We start from the raw sequence: 16,956 nt of genomic DNA, 5'->3' as shown, positions 1-16,956 counted from the left end.
CATAAGGCAAAGATTCCCTAAAATCAACTCTTCTTTTTTTTTTTAGTACAACATGTGAGAGTGGGGATCGAACTCACAACCTCTTTATTGAAGATACATGTCAATTATTGTTGAACTATACTAGCTTTGGCTCAAACGAGGTTTGTGAATAAATGATTGTCTGATAATGAGCAAGGAATGTCCGTCTTTCTGCTAAACATGATGTATTGAACTCATAATTCATTAGATACTTTTTATGAATATCAACTAAGTATCGTAAGTAAATTACTCCCGGTTGTTCAATCATTTGATAACCAGAGTCATTTTTTTGATAAATGATCACTATGAGTCAGACTCAATAGAATTTTATCAATCCTTTTTTCTGTCGTTAAGGTGGAGAACTAAACCAAAAATTCTCTTTCTTTATCATCAATCGAATCACTGTTCGAGACCCAGGATTCTATTTTATCATCAATCCAATCACCGTTCACATTTTTTCTTTTTCTTATCAATGAAATATATCTCTTTACTTGTATGACTTAGATGTCTCGTATTTCTCAAAAAAGCGATTCGATTGATGGGATTTGGTATATATGATACTTATGAGATCGATGAGATCGATATTCCAATCTTTCTTCTTCGAACGTATTGATTTGACCCCATAAGCGGGACCGCCACCTCATAGCATGTTGCCACCAGAAGCAGAACCCCATATTTCTTCTAGAGAATCTCCTAATTGTTCCAGAGCAATTAGAAAGAGATTCTTTAACCAGAAAGAATTCAGTTCAGATGTGGGATACCTATCCAGAAGTTTTCGCAACTCATAGCTCAAACCAACCCTTAAAATAAAATAAAACTGATCAAAATGCATGCATGTATTTCTAATAATTAAAAAAAGAAATGAAATATAGAAACATTTCTAAATTACCATTATATTAGTTATTCAACAAATTACAATAATTCTTCCATTTTGGAAAAGAAATATGAAAGGGATGATTATGTTTTATTCTTAGTAGCCAAATTACAATCTCTGCTGCAAAATCTTAAGGCCAACATACCTGCAAAATTATTTTCAAATAATTACTTTCAACAATAAAATACTCCTATCTAACTAAAAAACATGCTAACATGACCAAAAGAATCTCGATAATATTGTCCCCCCAATAAATAAATAAATATATATATATATATATATATATATATATATATTTAGCTACAAAATATGAAGGGTAAAAATTAATTAATTAAAAAATTAATTCTACCTCTTATTTAAATTTAATATAATAATATTGAAAGAATTCTCAGAAATAAAAACTCTAAAAACCCATATTTTTTCCTTAAAGAGAAATAGACTAAAATTTCAAAAATAACTTTTAAAATTAAAAGATGAAATCGTTATTGAACTCATGTAACTAAAAAAAACATACAAAAAGTTGACTATGGTGAGGAGGGATGTGATCTTTACCGTTATTGAATATTATAATTAAATGATAAATCTAATTCTTACCACCATTAAATATTTGATAATTAAGAAGAAAATAATAATAATTTGTCCAACTTTTGAATGAAGAACATAAAAAAAAAATTAAGAACATTAAGAGGAAAATATTTAGCACCTCAGTTCACCGCTATTGAAAATGTGACCGTTCATTATTTTTTAAAAAAAATTCATATTTTTGCATTTCATTTATTGATTGTCAACAAGGTTGCTCCTCCTAATAATTAAAGAGTGAAATATTTTCTAAATTAAAGCTACAAAAATAAGAAACGACCCACCTGCCAAGCATCATGAGGGTGGCCATGGGGTTGGCTCCCGGCGAGAGGGAGAAAGTGGACCCATCAACAACACGAAGATTTTCAATTCCGATGACTCTGTAATCGCCGTCGACCACTTTTCCGACCAAACACCCTCCATGGTAATGCCAAAACGTCGTCGCCGTTCTCCGACAAAACTCTCCGACCACACCATCATCCGACATGTTTTCCGGCAACGCAGCCCCCAAAAACACAAACTTCAAATTACCCTCCAAATCCCTCGTCTTAATCTTCATCATTTTGGTATTCACCAAATTCCCAATTTTTCTCACCCCTTTAACGCACCGCGCCAGATCATCAGGATGTGATAAGTAATTAAATCTGATGATAGGGTTTTTTCTCACGTCCGGCGGAGAAGCCAGCCGGAGGAAGCCAGTGGAGGCCACGTCTGAGAATTTTCCGGCAAAGATGGCGAGGGACAGGTTGACGGAGGAAGAACGAGGAGGAAGAAGGCCGAAAGGAGGAGGGCTTGAAAATGGCAAAATACTCGAGAGGGATTCGACGTGAATGTTGGGTTCAAAAGTTCCGACGACTTGTACGGACGACGGCGGGGTGAGGAATGGGAGGACTACGGCGGCACCGTAACGGGGGTTGTCGGACATGGATTGGCCGACATGTCGTTGGTGGAGGACGATAGGTATTTTTAAGGAAGAAAGATGAGATTTTGGGCCAACCCCACTTAGGAGGAGAAGTTGAGGACTTTCCATGTCTCCAACACTTAGAATAATCTCTCCATTTTTGCGAATTGTTGCTGTGTGGGATTTGCCCTTTGAATCTGAATATAAGACCCCAGTTGCTGATAAACCTAAAAGATCAATGATTTATGGTGTTAGTATCCCACATGTAGAGAAGTAAGAGATGGATTGATTTTGAGATAGCACACTAATTAATATTAAAAAAAAATAGTGTCAGTAGAACAAATTCAAATGTGCATAGGTCCTTAATAGAAAAAGATAAGACATGAAATTGATATGTTTTGTAACCACCATTGGAACGAGAGAAGATGACTTTTTGTACTGTTGCTTGGATTGCAACTTTAAGATTCCTCGGATCAGCCTCAAGCTCCACAGCTCCATGCCTTCTTCCTCTAGAATCAAAGATGGAACCTCCCGTTATTGTCCCAACAACATGATTCAAATCAAATCCATTATCAGGGCCGACCCCAGCTTCCAAAAGCGCTTCCCTGAAAGCCGATTGCCTAGGACTTAACTCCAGTCGAGACACGACGGTTTCTTCAACCCACCGGTATGCCTTCTGCACCATTCCCATGTCCCACCGGACGCTGGAGTTTTAGAAAAACTCTCGCTGAGTCCTCGAGTAGAAGCCGACATTGATCGTGCTACCGCCGCCAAGGAAACGAGCTCTAATATTCTCAACACCGTCTTCAGAAACGAACCGCTGGAACGGATTGCAGCCATCGTCATCGTGGATGAGAGTGTTGCCCATGCTTCTTGGGATAGGACGAAGGGGAAGGCATTGGGGTCACTGCCTCTTTCAAGGATAAGGACGGAGAAATTTGATGATAATGTTGCCGCTAATGGGCAGCCAGCCGTCCCTCCCCTATTATTATGTAGTCGTATTCTTCTTTTGCTGGTAAAGTATTGGCATGGTGTACAAACTTCATGTAACTAAAATCTACAAAAAGTTCACATAATTATGCATAAGAAAAAACCCATTTGAGCAGAAAGATTTCACAGTTGAAAGATTATATATTAGGAAAGAAGTTATAATGTACCTTGATTTGGTATGGTTTGTGAGTAAAGAACTTGCATTTGAAAGTGAAAGGCAGAAAAGAATATGAGGAGGAGAAGGGCAGCCATTGATGAATCCTTCGTATAGGGAGAGGGATGGAGGCACATTTTTGTTTTAATATAGACAGATTGGTCAGTGGGTCAACTTAAAAACACAACTTGCAATTTGAAAAATTATGCATTTTGACTTTTTAGTTGTTTATTTGGTTCAAGAAAAGTGCCAAGGGAAGCGTGGACGTTGACGTTGACGTTGACGGTGGCTTTGAAAATCATAAGTCAAACCGTTTACTATTGAAGAGTTCAAAATGGGATTTAATTTATGTCCACTTACAATTTTTTTCCTATTCATTAATTGAGACACGTCTCGAAAGCTCGAGTCACTCAAACTATCCTTTGAGGACGATGATATTTTGATTCTTAGGAAATTTCATAGGCAAGATTAAAAAAACTTTTAAACAATCTTACCATATGAATAAGAGCGCCCGATAAATGGTTTGTACTACCTAAGCCAACCTAAGAGGTTGTGTCGTGATAAGCCAATAAGGTACATCATAATTTTATCTACGAATTTTCAAAATATATAATGAAATCGCAACCTAATAATTTAAATGTTAGTCATTTTAAAATTCATAAATAAATTAAATTATTAATTTAAGACATTAATAATTGTCCTCTACGAATTTTTATAGAATGAAATCGCTACCTGATCACTTAAAAAAGAAAAAAATATGGCCCATCTTTTTATAGAGTTTGAAATGATAAGTATATTTTTTTTTATTTAAAGAATTATAGTTTCTTTTTATGAGATTCATTTTTTTAAATAATTTGTTTAACTTTTATTAATTTTCATTTATATTTCATATTAAAATATTAGATTTAAAAAATTTACAAAAATATGATGTTATGTATGAATTATTATTTCATATTTGAATATAATATAATTCTTTAAAGAAAATATAGTAATTTTACAAAAATATAAAAGTTTAAATTATTTAATATTTAATTTAAATAAACAAGTTTTTACATACTTTTCATTGAATAAAACTAATAATTTATATTAATATTTAACAAACTCTATTAAAAAAAAAAAAGAACAAAGGAGATTAGGACCAAGTTTATTAACTAAAAGTAAATTATTATCCAATAATAGAATATATTTCAAAATTTAGGGGACGAGACCTCTAAGAGTTTGTAGTAAATCCACCCTTGTTTAAAAGGGTGCTTGAATAGATACATAGTTGAGTAAAAGGTGTGCCTGCACCTTGTATAGTTATCGTAAATTCTATTGACCTTTCTTTTGAACCTGATGATCCAATAATCTAAATGTATTTGGCATGGATATTTCTCTTTTTTTCATATAATTTTAATTTTCTTCAATGCATAGATTCTTCTTTGAATAAGAAGGATTGATATCCTTAAACAAATATGGATTAGGGCGAAAATTATTTTCTAACCATTTATTTCATTAATGGGCAAAATTGCAACCTCAAATATATATATATATATATATATACAAAATTGGAAAATATAGTGCGAAAGATTTGGGTCCAACTTGACTTTGGGAAAATAGACCGTATAGTCGGTGGGATAGAAGCTTCTTTCTTGGTATTGGGAAGAAAATATCAATAAAATTTTCCCACCAACCAAGTTTTCCAAAATTGTTATTAAGCGAGGAAATAATAAACAATATTTGGTTAATTAACTTTAGTTTATTTGTTATAATTAAAACTGTAATAAACCGACAGACCCAAAATACTTTTCTTTTTCTTTAACAAACACCTCGGAAAAAAATAGAAAAAAAGAAGTTTTTGTTGCCTCAAAATATTATTTTAATACTTAAATGTTTTAATTGAATTTGGGCTCAAAATATGTAAAATTAGGCCCAAAAAGCCCAAATCCAAGGGAATCTAACCAAATTGAGTAGTTGGAATAAAACCCATTTTCAGGAATAATTGTTTGACTTGATTTACATAAATAACAAATAGACTATTACGGTTCAATTTTTAGTTTGATGAATTATTAACCCTACCGAAAATCCGAACCTATCAATGTCAATTTAAAATTAAAATTTTTGTCTTTCTCCAAAAAAAAAAAAAAAAAGAAAAGAAAAGCTGTCTGTTAGAAAAAAGTTAGAAATAAAATTTTGGTCTTGACGCTTAGACTTAACTCTTGTTAATATAGTGAGCATGCTGCAACTAAATTCAAAAGATTCGGCTAATTTCATTATTTTCCCTACCTGTCAATTTTCAATATTGAATCTAATTTTTGACCAAGAATTTCCCATCATTAATAAATTTAAAATGCCCTCTATGGTAGATTTGAGATCAGCATTAAATGTGGGATAAAACTTTTAGTTAATTGAAAAAATATTTGTTCTTTTTAATACGACATGTGGGATGAAAATTAAATGCCTTAACCAATTGAATTATACTCAAATTGATGGAACATAGTTCAATATACTACTATTAAATATATTTAAATTTTCATAGTTTGAAGACAATTTCTAAAATATTTTAATAGTTGTGGTTCGCTTTGAAATATTACTTCTAAGAAGTTACCCCACACTCACTTTTTTATTTTGAAATATTTTTTACACTTAAATTTAATGACCCACCATCTCTTTATATTTTTTAAATTTAAGAGGGTTGTTTTTTCAACTTTTTCACCTCTAAACAAAGCTTGAATCTCTAATTGCTCTCTCATGGTATTAACTAGGGCTGTTTCTTAACTATTTTGAAGTTATTTTTTAAGTTATTATGAAAGGGTTCTAGTGTGTATGAGGTCAAGTTAATTAAGACAGAGTAAGCTATGCAAAGGAAAGACCTACCCAGAAAGAAACAAACACTCTAGAGCTCAAGTCAGTCTAGGCTCGAGCTGTGTATGTTAATTTCAGACAGAATAGCATACCTGATTGGGAGGTAAAGTCCGTTATTACCATTCTGACAAGCGGTTAAGCAATTAAGGGTTGTCGGGCCATATGTAAGTATGTCTTTAGGAAGATCATCTTTCGAACTTCATAAGTCGGCCTATAATGTAGGTTGAAATGTGTACTTTATGTGAATGGTAACTGGTACACGTGGCAGGTTAGACTTTACTACCTACCATACTAGATTTTTCGATTAAAAAAACAAAATGTTGATATATCATTAAACTATTGATTTATCATATATTAGGACAAGTTGATATATCACTCAAATAATACTTTATACACATTAGACTTATCTTACCCATTAACTTAATTCAATTTTTTCCAAATGACATATCCATAGTAGCATATCTACATGTCCAAATATATTAATATCATGACTATAATTTAATAATGCATTAATTTGCTATATTAACAAATTTTAGTAGGTTTTTTTTATGGAAGACCATAATGGAGATTTTTTAATACATTAAGAATAAAATTAAAAATCTGAAAACATTAACAACCATATAATATATTTAGCCAAACATCTTTTAATTAAAACTCTACAAATAAACCTAATATTATTCCCACCTCAAATTCAACTATGAAACGTGCCCAAGTTTATGGTCCTAAAGATGAAATAAAACTTGGTCCATATCTTTTGAGTCCGACCCATCTTACTTTTGAATCTAAATTTGAAGAAGCATCACTATGCTCCCTCCCAATACAACATCCCTAAATTCTCTTCTTCATTTTCCAAAAAGACGTTACCGATTTTGTTTTTGTTTCTTGTTTCTTGTTTTCAAAATATTACGTTTTATTTATTTATTTTAATATTTATTATGCATTTTATAAATAAAAAATTATAAAATAATATTTTGATTATTTATATTTTAAAAAATTAAAACTGGAGCCACACACATGCTTATAATTCTCAAAAACAGAAAAAACGAGTAACAAAAAAAAATCAAGAAACATAAATGTTACCAAACGAATTCTGATAAACTCAATCATCCCTTACAGTAAATATAAAATCTTCATAAAAGTATGTTGCCCCTTTTATCATTTTCATCACTCAACCACCAAACTTAATATCATATATGGATCAACTATCATCTCTTATCTTCATCACTAGTCCCACACAATCGATCCTTTTTCACTTCGTTTCCAAGTTTGACAAAAGGATCATTATAGATATTGATATTACAAAGTCAACAAATCAACTCCAATTTTAACTTAATAACGAGGACCAAAATTCTTCCTAATTAATATATGTCGTACCTCCAATGTAGATAGGGTCAAGTTTATGCATCTGACTTGCCTCCATAATAGAGTTTTAATAGTTTACCTTTCAATCACCATCATTATAAATAAATATAAAATTAACGAAGAAAATTGATTCGAAATTTCATAGGGACCATTGTGATAGAGATTACGAGTAAAGGGACTGTTGTGATAAGGATGTGTTTAGGGTGCAATGCACCAAAAAGAGAAAGAAGTAAGTAAATTTCGTACCCTAAAAATTCAATATTTCACTATGAAATTTTCAAAAGAGAGGACCATTTGGAAAAATTCATAGCTTTACCTTCTTCTTTGATTCAAATTTTCTTCCTTGTGCATTTTTACCCTCAACAATGCTTAATTTCCTACCATGATGATTTCACATTCTTCTCTTCATGCAACAATTGCATTTTTCCCTTTTCCTTTTAAGCAATCGTGTGAGTTGTGTCATGTTATTTAGGGAAATTTCAATTCATATTAAGGGTTAGAAGGTTACTATCACATAAGCATTTTGTTCTTTAATTCTAACAACATTATGAGTTGGGATTCCCTACTTCAATTCATAAATCTCCAGAATTTAAAAAACCAATTAACCAAAGCAATAATGAATTAAGCTTTCCATCCAATAACAGAGTTTCGATATCAAATAACCTTTGATAAACACTTTGTATTATATACTAAATAATAGACTTGTATCAACAAGGTCTCATGTTGGCCTAATGGAGCAAGCGGCCAGCATTTGAATCCACTCGCACGTGATTTTTGTTAAAAAAAAAGTTTCTACTTTTATATATATACAAGGAAAAAATATATATATAGGTGGAATATTCAAACTCTAATTTTCTAAAAATAAGATTGGACTTAAGAGGATTCTTTTCGATTTATACCCATATAAATTTGTCTGTCTCTTCCATCTAATTCTTGTCCGCAATTTAAAAGTTTATTTTTCTTTTCAATTTATACATTGTCATTATATATAAGTAGGTAAAACTTCTTCTTTTAACTTTCAAATGTATTATTAATTTGAAGTTATTTTTAAATATAATAGTAAGTAAAAACGATTCCTCCTACCAAAAATTATGGTTTTGTTCCTATGTTAAAACTCTTTGATAATTAGGAGTGGTATCTAATAATTAAAATATAAACCTTGCATTTCTAATATTAAATATTTAGTTAGACTTCCCTTTTAAATAATTCTGTTTCATATTGAATATTATAATTGACATCAAGTAAATAAGGTAGAAAATTACATGTTTAATTATGTTTTGTGTGGTTTAAATTATTTTTCACACTTTAGCATCAATGTGTTTACTCTTAAAATTTTAAACATTCATGATTTTGGTCCATATTTATCAACTTTTTCCTTAGCTACTCCACAAAAAGTTAGACATAGACAAGACATTTTAGACATAGATACCTTTTTTTATCTCTGAAATTTGAGTATATTTTCATCTTTTAAAATCTTACCTTTATATTTGTAAATAAGGCAATTTTACGTGTCATAGTAAACTACATTTTAGTCTTTTTTTTTTCTTTTAATAGGCAAGTATGAAACGTTGTTAACTAACAAATGGGTAGAACCAACATTGTTTTGCTACACTAACTTTAAACTTAATTAAAAATAAAAGTTGAATCAACTTTTTATTAATAGAGATAACCAAAAAAGCCTCATGGTAGGGACCGAAACTTAAGATTCCTTCATTTTTGGATAAATATTTAGGTGCAGTTTGGTAGTTTTTTATTTTTGAAAAACATGTTTGTCCGATAATTTTTTTTTCTTTTTTTTTTTTGTCAGAGTAGTTGACCAAGAGGTCATGAGTTCCAATGCTTCACCCATTGACTAAAAAGACAAAAAAAAAAAAACTAAATTCATTTTTTAATTACATGTTTTTTAAAAACGTTTTTAAATTTTAAAATGAATTTCTTAAAAAAACTAATTTTACAAAATAGATTTATGTTTTTCAAAAACTCTTTTTTCTTTCTAATTCTAACTTTTATTTTTATTTGACATATTTCCCCTCAGATTTTATTTTCACTCTAAAATTTTAAATTGATGGACCAAGTAACGTTTTTGTCAAAATTCAAGTACCAAAATTAAGGATGTACTTCCACCTATTTTTAAAAAAATGTCGACACTTTTGATATTGTCATAAAACATATGGCACTTTTTTAACGATGACATAAAAGATGTTATGACTACTTTTAACCTTACATTTATTTTCTCTATTAAAAATGAGTTGCTATTCATATAATGTATTATTTTTACTAAATTATTTGTTCATATTTCCCTCTAATAACTTTAATATGTTGGATTAGCAAATCAATTAATATGTTGGATTAGCAAATCAATATCTTAGAATAAATAAACTCATATACTTGTAGATCACTCATCTACAAATACCAAACTTATGGGCCAAATCCCTTGCCCCAAACGCTCTACAAAGTACAACTAAAGTAGATACTGGCCGAAGCACTCTCCTCTCCTATGCATTTTAGACTCTTTAATCATTTAATTTCTATCGATTAATAAAAACGGAATCCAAGTACTCCAAGTATCTCCACCATTGTATGTATTATTCGTTTTGGAGCATAGCTCTCATGACTTTACTTTTAGTTTCACCCAAAAGATTTCATGAATCGATCCCTTTTCTAGCCAATGTGAGACTTTGTTTGCATTTACCTTGCAAATCTAACGCTGTCCATTCCATATTTCCAACTTTTTAAGTCCTATTTAATAGGACCAAATCTGGTGCGTATTAGTATTGTTCTCGCCGGATGTTCTGGCAGGGAATCGGTAGCCAACTGCCTTAATTCAACCCAAATTCAAATTTTGGTCGTCCATTTAAAATGGAAGAAGAGAAGTAGAAAGGAAGAAGAAGAGAAAGAGGAGTAAAGAGAAATGCCAAAAACAAATAATAAACAATAAAGTTTCCCAACTCATTTACAACACCACTTAATTAGTCGATATATGTTTGACTTTTTGTTGGGTCAACTAACTGTCAACTCAATTCAAAAACTAATGAGAAATTAAATTTAAACTTTAAGAACCAATTAAAAACTAAATTACTTTCAAAATTTCAACAATCAAATAGAAATTAAATTTAATCCATGATATAGTTTTTTAAACTTATGAAACAAGTTCAAAATTCAGAAACAAAAAGAAAAAAATATTTTACCAAAAATGGAAAAAATAAAAGAAAAAACGAGAGGAAACTATATTCAAACAAAAACCTTCAACCTTTTTCCATCATATTCTCATACTTCTAATTTTGAGAATTTTTTGGCTAGTGAATTCGGCGGAATTGTGAGACCAAACTAACATTTTGTACGTATATATAATATATTTATTCATGTTAATCTCAATAACCTTACATCGTTTTATTTATAATGTTATTAATATCTTAATTGTTGAGCTATACTAAAGTTGAATATATTATTATTATTATTATTTTCTTTTTTGATAAGAGTAAAGTAACAGAACTTAAATAATAAAAAGTTGAGAAAGAAGTGGAAGATCTCCTCCTTCATCGTGCTTCAATCAAAATTTCTATTTCCATCTCTGCCTTTTTCTTCGCAAGCTCGTGAGCCACCAAGTTCGAATCCCTTAATGCATGTTGGATCGACACTACACTTGAAGTCGAAGCGGGTTGAACACTTTCTTCAATGGCAAAATGTATCTCTTTAAGATTAGATTTTTTACCACTCAAGAGATTTATGATTTGAAAGCAATCAGATTCTACATAAATCGCAATCAGAATATATTATTACTTTCAATAAATCATAAATCTACCAACTAAATACAAGCTAATCTAAATTCAAACGCAAATAATACAAGTTCGAACTACCAACACATAAATATTAGTAATTTTCCCTATAAGTCAAATATAAAAACCTTTGGCCACAATTTTAATCCTAAAATGAAGCCAAACTATAGCATCCTAATCGGTTCAAATTTAGTTCATATGATTCCAAAATTTTCAATTTGGTTCATATATTTTGGACTTGATTTTAATTTGGTCTCTATGATTTAAATTTAGTTTCAATGCAGTTGATGTCTTAAAAGGTTCAATTTGGTCCTTGTAATTTAACCTAACTTTAGAAAGGTTAATTATCATTCACAAGTTTCTAATTGCATGGCAATGAGCTTATTCTTATTATTTGAGGTGTTAATTGTCATTGTAGCATGACAGGGAACTAAGTAAAAGATAGAAGAAAATAGTTCAGTTTAATTTAGGAGATGAGTTGTGAAGTTTAAGTGATCTCACTAAATCAAACCTAAACCATCGTAATAAGATTAAAATTTTTAAAACCAAAAAAAATTATTTGAAACAAATTTTTTTAATATAACTTGGGGTACAAACCCACTAAGTTCAAATCATATAAATCAAATTGAAACTTAATCTCAACTATAAAAATCCAATTGATAATTTTTCAATACCAATTTTACAGAAACCGTGAACCAAACCATCCCCTTCGAACCCTTCCATTTGGATAAAAAACCCAATCCCAAAAACATCCCTTTAGTAATATTATCCAATTTTTATTGTTTTTTTTCTTAGAAATAAAACCCCATGAAAAAAAAAATGAAAAATCCATAGTTGTGGTGTTGCATCCACCACGTACCGTCGTCCTACTGGTCGGTGCCAAGATTTTCCTTCTCCCCATCTCTCAGAACTTTAAATAAAGACACCCCTCCTCCATTAATGGCAACTCCAACTCCAAAATCAAACCCAAAATCACAAACACAGACACACAGAACACAAAACACAGAGCAAAGAAATTCGCTCCCTCTGCCACGATGCAGAGCCTCGGCGCTGGATGGGGCGTCCCAACGCCCACTAAATTACTCTGTTATTCCTGCAAGTCCAGCGCCGCGGCGCTGTACTGCCGCGCCGACGCCGCCTTCCTCTGTCTCCGCTGCGACGCCCAAATCCACGGCCCCAACACTGCAAAGCTCCTGCCCGCCACGCGCCACGCGCGTGTCTGGCTCTGCGAGGTCTGCGAGCACGCGCCCGCCGCCGTCACGTGCAATGCAGACGCCGCCGCGCTCTGCGTCACCTGCGACGCCGACATCCACTCCGTCAACCCCCTCGCCCGCCGCCACGAGCGCTCCGCCGTCGAACCCTTCTACGACTCCGCCGAATTCGCCGTCAAATCGCCGACCGCCGCCTTTAAATTTCTCCTCTCCAACGAAGACGACGTCGTAATCCCCGAATTGAAATCCGAAGACATCTTCTTCTCCGATATGAATTCCTTCATCGATTTCGATTACCCAACCGCCGGCGACGGAGTTGTACCCGACCAATCGAATCCGGCCACGGTGGCGACGCCGGCGACCGACAATTCCACCGCGAATTTCTGCGGATTGGAGTTCTGTACCCGATCTAAATTCGATAGCATTAGCTTCCCATCTCAGAATCTTAGCCAAAGCGTAAATTTCTCTCGAACCCATTTGTCTGTGACTGAAAAAAATCTGACCCAGATGAATAACAACTCAATACTCTGTTTTTTTTTTCTCTCAGGTTTCGTCGTCTTCCTTAGACGTCGGAGTTGTGCCGGACAGAAACACGGCGTCCGACGCGTCGTTTCCGGCAGCGCAAACGGCGACCCAATTGCGGGGATTGGATCGGGAGGCGAGGGTTTTGAGGTACAGAGAGAAGAAGAAGAATAGGAAATTCGAGAAGACGATTCGGTACGCGTCCAGGAAAGCTTACGCCGAAATTCGGCCGAGAATCAAAGGGCGGTTCGTTAAACGGAGCGAAATGAACTCCGACGTGGACAGAATCTTCGCCGGCGGCGGCTTCCCGTTCAGTGAGGGTCAATACGGCGTCGTTCCGAGCCTCTGAGTTTGAGACAACTGGGACAGGGGAAGCTGTGATCCTGTTTGTTACTTTTCAGCCTTCAGGATCTAATTTCAATCATAATTTCCAATGTAATTTTCAATAATTTTCCAATTCAACTTTAATAAAAGTTGATTATTGAAAGGATAAAGTATTGTTGTTAGGTTAAAGTTATAAATTTAGTTTATTAATATTCGAAATGTATTTATATAGTTCTTCAATTTCTACATCGTATTAAGTTTGCATTTAACAGATAATATCTCAGATGATAATTAGTAAATGATATTTTACTATAATAGAAAGAATATGACTTTAATTTATTCTATAAGTGAGGTAAATAAGTCCACTAGATAAATTATACCAATAAAAAAAATTAACACAATGGATGTGTTGAATATATTTCAAATTAAATATTTTAGCTTGATCTAGTTGATTGGCTTCCCCGTGTCATATTAAAATTGTGTCATGTAAAAATTGTCACTTCTTAGTTCAACGATTAGTAACAATAAAAAAGAAAAAAAAAGGATTAGTAATGACGGTAAAAATGTAAAAATTGACCCTACCAACTTACTTAATTAAATCTAAAGTTATAAAAATATAATTTAAAAGGTTTAGGAACTTTCTTTTTAAACTGAATCTATAATTTGTTTTTCAATTTTAAATTGATCTTTTTGACTGACCCTATCCTTATTTTATCCTGTAAAAAAAGAAAAGAGAGAGAGAGAGAGAGAGTCCTTATCTTATCTATTTGACTTCTTTTGTCTCATTCTTATTCCCATTTTTGCTCAATTATCAATAAATTTATCTGTATCGATATTTAAATATGTTGTAAATTACTTAAAGCTATTAATGCTTAGCTCAATAGTTAAAGAAGTTCAATCCCTCCTCTTACCTCTATTGTAAAGAAAAAAAAATTAAAATCTAAAGTTAAAAACTAATATTTAAAATTTAGAAATTAAATACCCACGACTATTAAATTTGAAGAATTAATTTTGTTATTTTATTATCATCATTATTATGATTTTAATATTAATTCAAAGATTAAAATCCACTACTTTCCAGAAAAAATTTAATGTCTTGTCTAGTTAAGTTATACTATGTCAATTAAATATATATTTTTTAATGTATTAATGATATTTTTCAATCTTTTTTAAATGAAAAAATGATGTTTTTCACAATCTTGTCATCGGTATTGTTTAAAAAAATCAATTTAATTCTTAATATTATAACATTTTTAACAAATTATTTAAGTGTGACTGATTATAAACTTACAAGGTATAATTAATACACAGCTGAGGGAGTAAAAAATTGGTGGAGTTAGCCTATCTAGAAAAGGAGAAGTTGAAAATTTTACCAACTTCTTAAAAATTTAGAATATTAATTTTAATATAATTAAAATTTCTAAAATTTAAGAGACTAAAAAAATTCTTAAAAATTAGACAATAAAATATTTGGTTATATTCTAAAAGGAAAATTTCAGTTATTCGTTGGCTATATCCTTTGTCACCCTCAAAGTGAATTCGTACGAATCTACTTCTCCATTTTGATTGGTTGAAAAAACATTACCATTTTTAAAGGTTAGAATAAAACTATTTAAATTATTGACATTTTTGTTGGTTAGTTTTGACAAGCTATAAGTGGAAGAACATGGGGATGGAATTATACAATTAAGGCAAAAATCAATTTATCGCCTTTCCAAAAAAAATAAAAATCAATTTATCTTTAATTATCACAATTGGACTATTAAATTTTTGTTAATGTATCTACATTTTTACTTGTCTATGAATTTGACATGAACATAAAAAGAGTATTGCCATTTCTATGATATTAGGAAAAAAATCGACAAAATATAAGAAAAACTCTACAAACTATTACTAACGTTGATATAGTACTAATAATTATATTTTTCTTAATTTTTGTAATTTTTTTAGTACAACATATGTGGGTAGGGATCGAACTCACAACTTTTTGGTTGTTGGTATATGTCAATTACGATTGAGCTGCTTACTTTGACACTTGATTTTTGTAATTAAAACGTGTCTTGTCAACCACAAACTCCGAACTAAAAAAAAGTAAATACTTAAAACCGTAAACTATACTCAAATTAATATGATATTGATTACTCTACTCATTGAATATTTGGAAGGTCTGCTACTCCAATTATTTTCATAAATTTATTGTTCCCACCCTTAATTTAAGGGTATGTTTGAGAAAATCACTTCTGTCATTATCAAAATCACTACTATTTTCATTAATCATGTTTCAAAATTTAAAATTTTGATTTTAGCAAAGTTTAAAATCACTTAAAATTGATTTTTAAGGTAATGATTTTGAAAAATCAATTATACTTAAATCTTCATTTTATAACCGAATGGTCTTTTATTTTATTTTATTTTTTTATTTTTTTTGAAAAGATAAACTAACGGTCTTACCGCTTGATATTGTATTACTATTTATTATTAGATTAAACCAAGTTCTAAAAACTTGTATCAAGTTACAAAAGACAAGTCAACATGAACACAATAAAAACATATTAACTCCCAACTCTTTTTTTAGATTAAAGGTTTAAATCAACATATCCATTTTATTGTACTACAAAACAAGAAAAAAGTTTTAAAAAATACAAAAATCCTCTTTATTGTTTTTAGATTCACTAAATGGATTTAGTAACTCTTGGTTTGACATATTTGTTTTCTTTAATTATTTTGTACTTTAATCCAAATGTGGAAATTCTATTATTTGGTGAGTAAATTCTTATTTTCAGATTTTTGTTCTCCAACCACGAAAAGTATTACTTATTTATTATTTTTTTTCTTCTTACAGATACGCAGCATTTCTTTCTAGTTAGGTGGGAAATTGCAAAGATATCTGCGTTAAATTAGGCTCAAGTTGTCAAGCGTAGACTTAATAAGGTGCATTCAAAAACGTTAAACTGACAAAGAAAATCCTTATGGAGTGATATATATGATTTTTTTTTTCAAATATGAAAAAAAATCAGTAAGGGTTTAAATCTGATTTAGCCTCTAAGGTTATTCCATTCTAATACTTTAATTTTCAAAATATCTATTTAATCTTTAAATATTAATTATTTTTATTTTATATTTTGACATTTTGAAAAGTCCAATTTTAGTTATATCTTTTAAAAATAATCATTTATGTTCTTAGCATTATTTTGCTTTTAATAAATAAATGAAAAACACAATTTTAAATATGTGTAATATCATGTTGACATGGGTATAAATGATTATTAGATGGACAACTATCAGGTGACAAAATAATAGTGAAAACAAAAATAATTGTTGGTCATACAAGATTCTCAAAGAATTTATAATTCTTGGACTAAATATAATTTGTATTAATTTTTTTGGGTCATGGCTCGTTG

The 16,956-nt window shown here is 30.9% G+C and overlaps 1 protein-coding gene and 1 pseudogene across 2 annotated transcripts; one reads left to right on the top strand and one right to left on the bottom strand.

Moving 5' to 3' along the window:
• Window positions 1-386: 386 nt before the first annotated feature.
• On the bottom strand, window positions 387-3,614 carry LOC111020879 ((R)-mandelonitrile lyase-like; annotated as a pseudogene). Its single transcript, XR_015792608.1, has 4 exons — window positions 3,530-3,614; window positions 2,781-3,429; window positions 1,756-2,599; window positions 387-1,037 (listed from the first exon to the last, which is right to left on the bottom strand). The product of XR_015792608.1 is annotated as a (R)-mandelonitrile lyase-like (transcript).
• An 8,816-nt stretch (window positions 3,615-12,430) lies between these two features.
• LOC111020825 (zinc finger protein CONSTANS-LIKE 5) lies at window positions 12,431-13,801 on the top strand. The gene is made up of 2 exons (XM_022297602.2): window positions 12,431-13,165; window positions 13,257-13,801. Exons 1-2 carry the CDS (start codon window positions 12,533-12,535, stop codon window positions 13,578-13,580), a joined length of 957 nt encoding a protein of 318 aa, XP_022153294.1. The 5' UTR covers window positions 12,431-12,532; the 3' UTR covers window positions 13,581-13,801.
• Window positions 13,802-16,956: the final 3,155 nt, after the last annotated feature.

Source organism: Momordica charantia (assembly GCF_013281855.1).
Source record: "Momordica charantia cultivar OHB3-1 chromosome 8 unlocalized genomic scaffold, Mcharantia_2.0 BLBB01000008.1, whole genome shotgun sequence".
Classification (NCBI taxonomy): Eukaryota; Viridiplantae; Streptophyta; class Magnoliopsida; order Cucurbitales; family Cucurbitaceae; genus Momordica; species Momordica charantia.
The sequence above is the reverse complement of the archived record's forward strand: the minus strand, read 5'-3'. Positions and strand labels throughout refer to the sequence as shown.

Excerpts from the sequence above, each read along its gene's own strand:
- LOC111020825 (XM_022297602.2), top strand. The coding sequence starts at position 12,533 with ATGCAGAGCCTCGGCGCTGGATGGGGCGTCCCAACGCCCACTAAATTA. Across the intron at positions 13,166-13,256 it reads CTCAGAATCTTAGCCAAAGC|GTTTCGTCGTCTTCCTTAGA; the intron begins GTAAATTTCTCT and ends TTTTTCTCTCAG.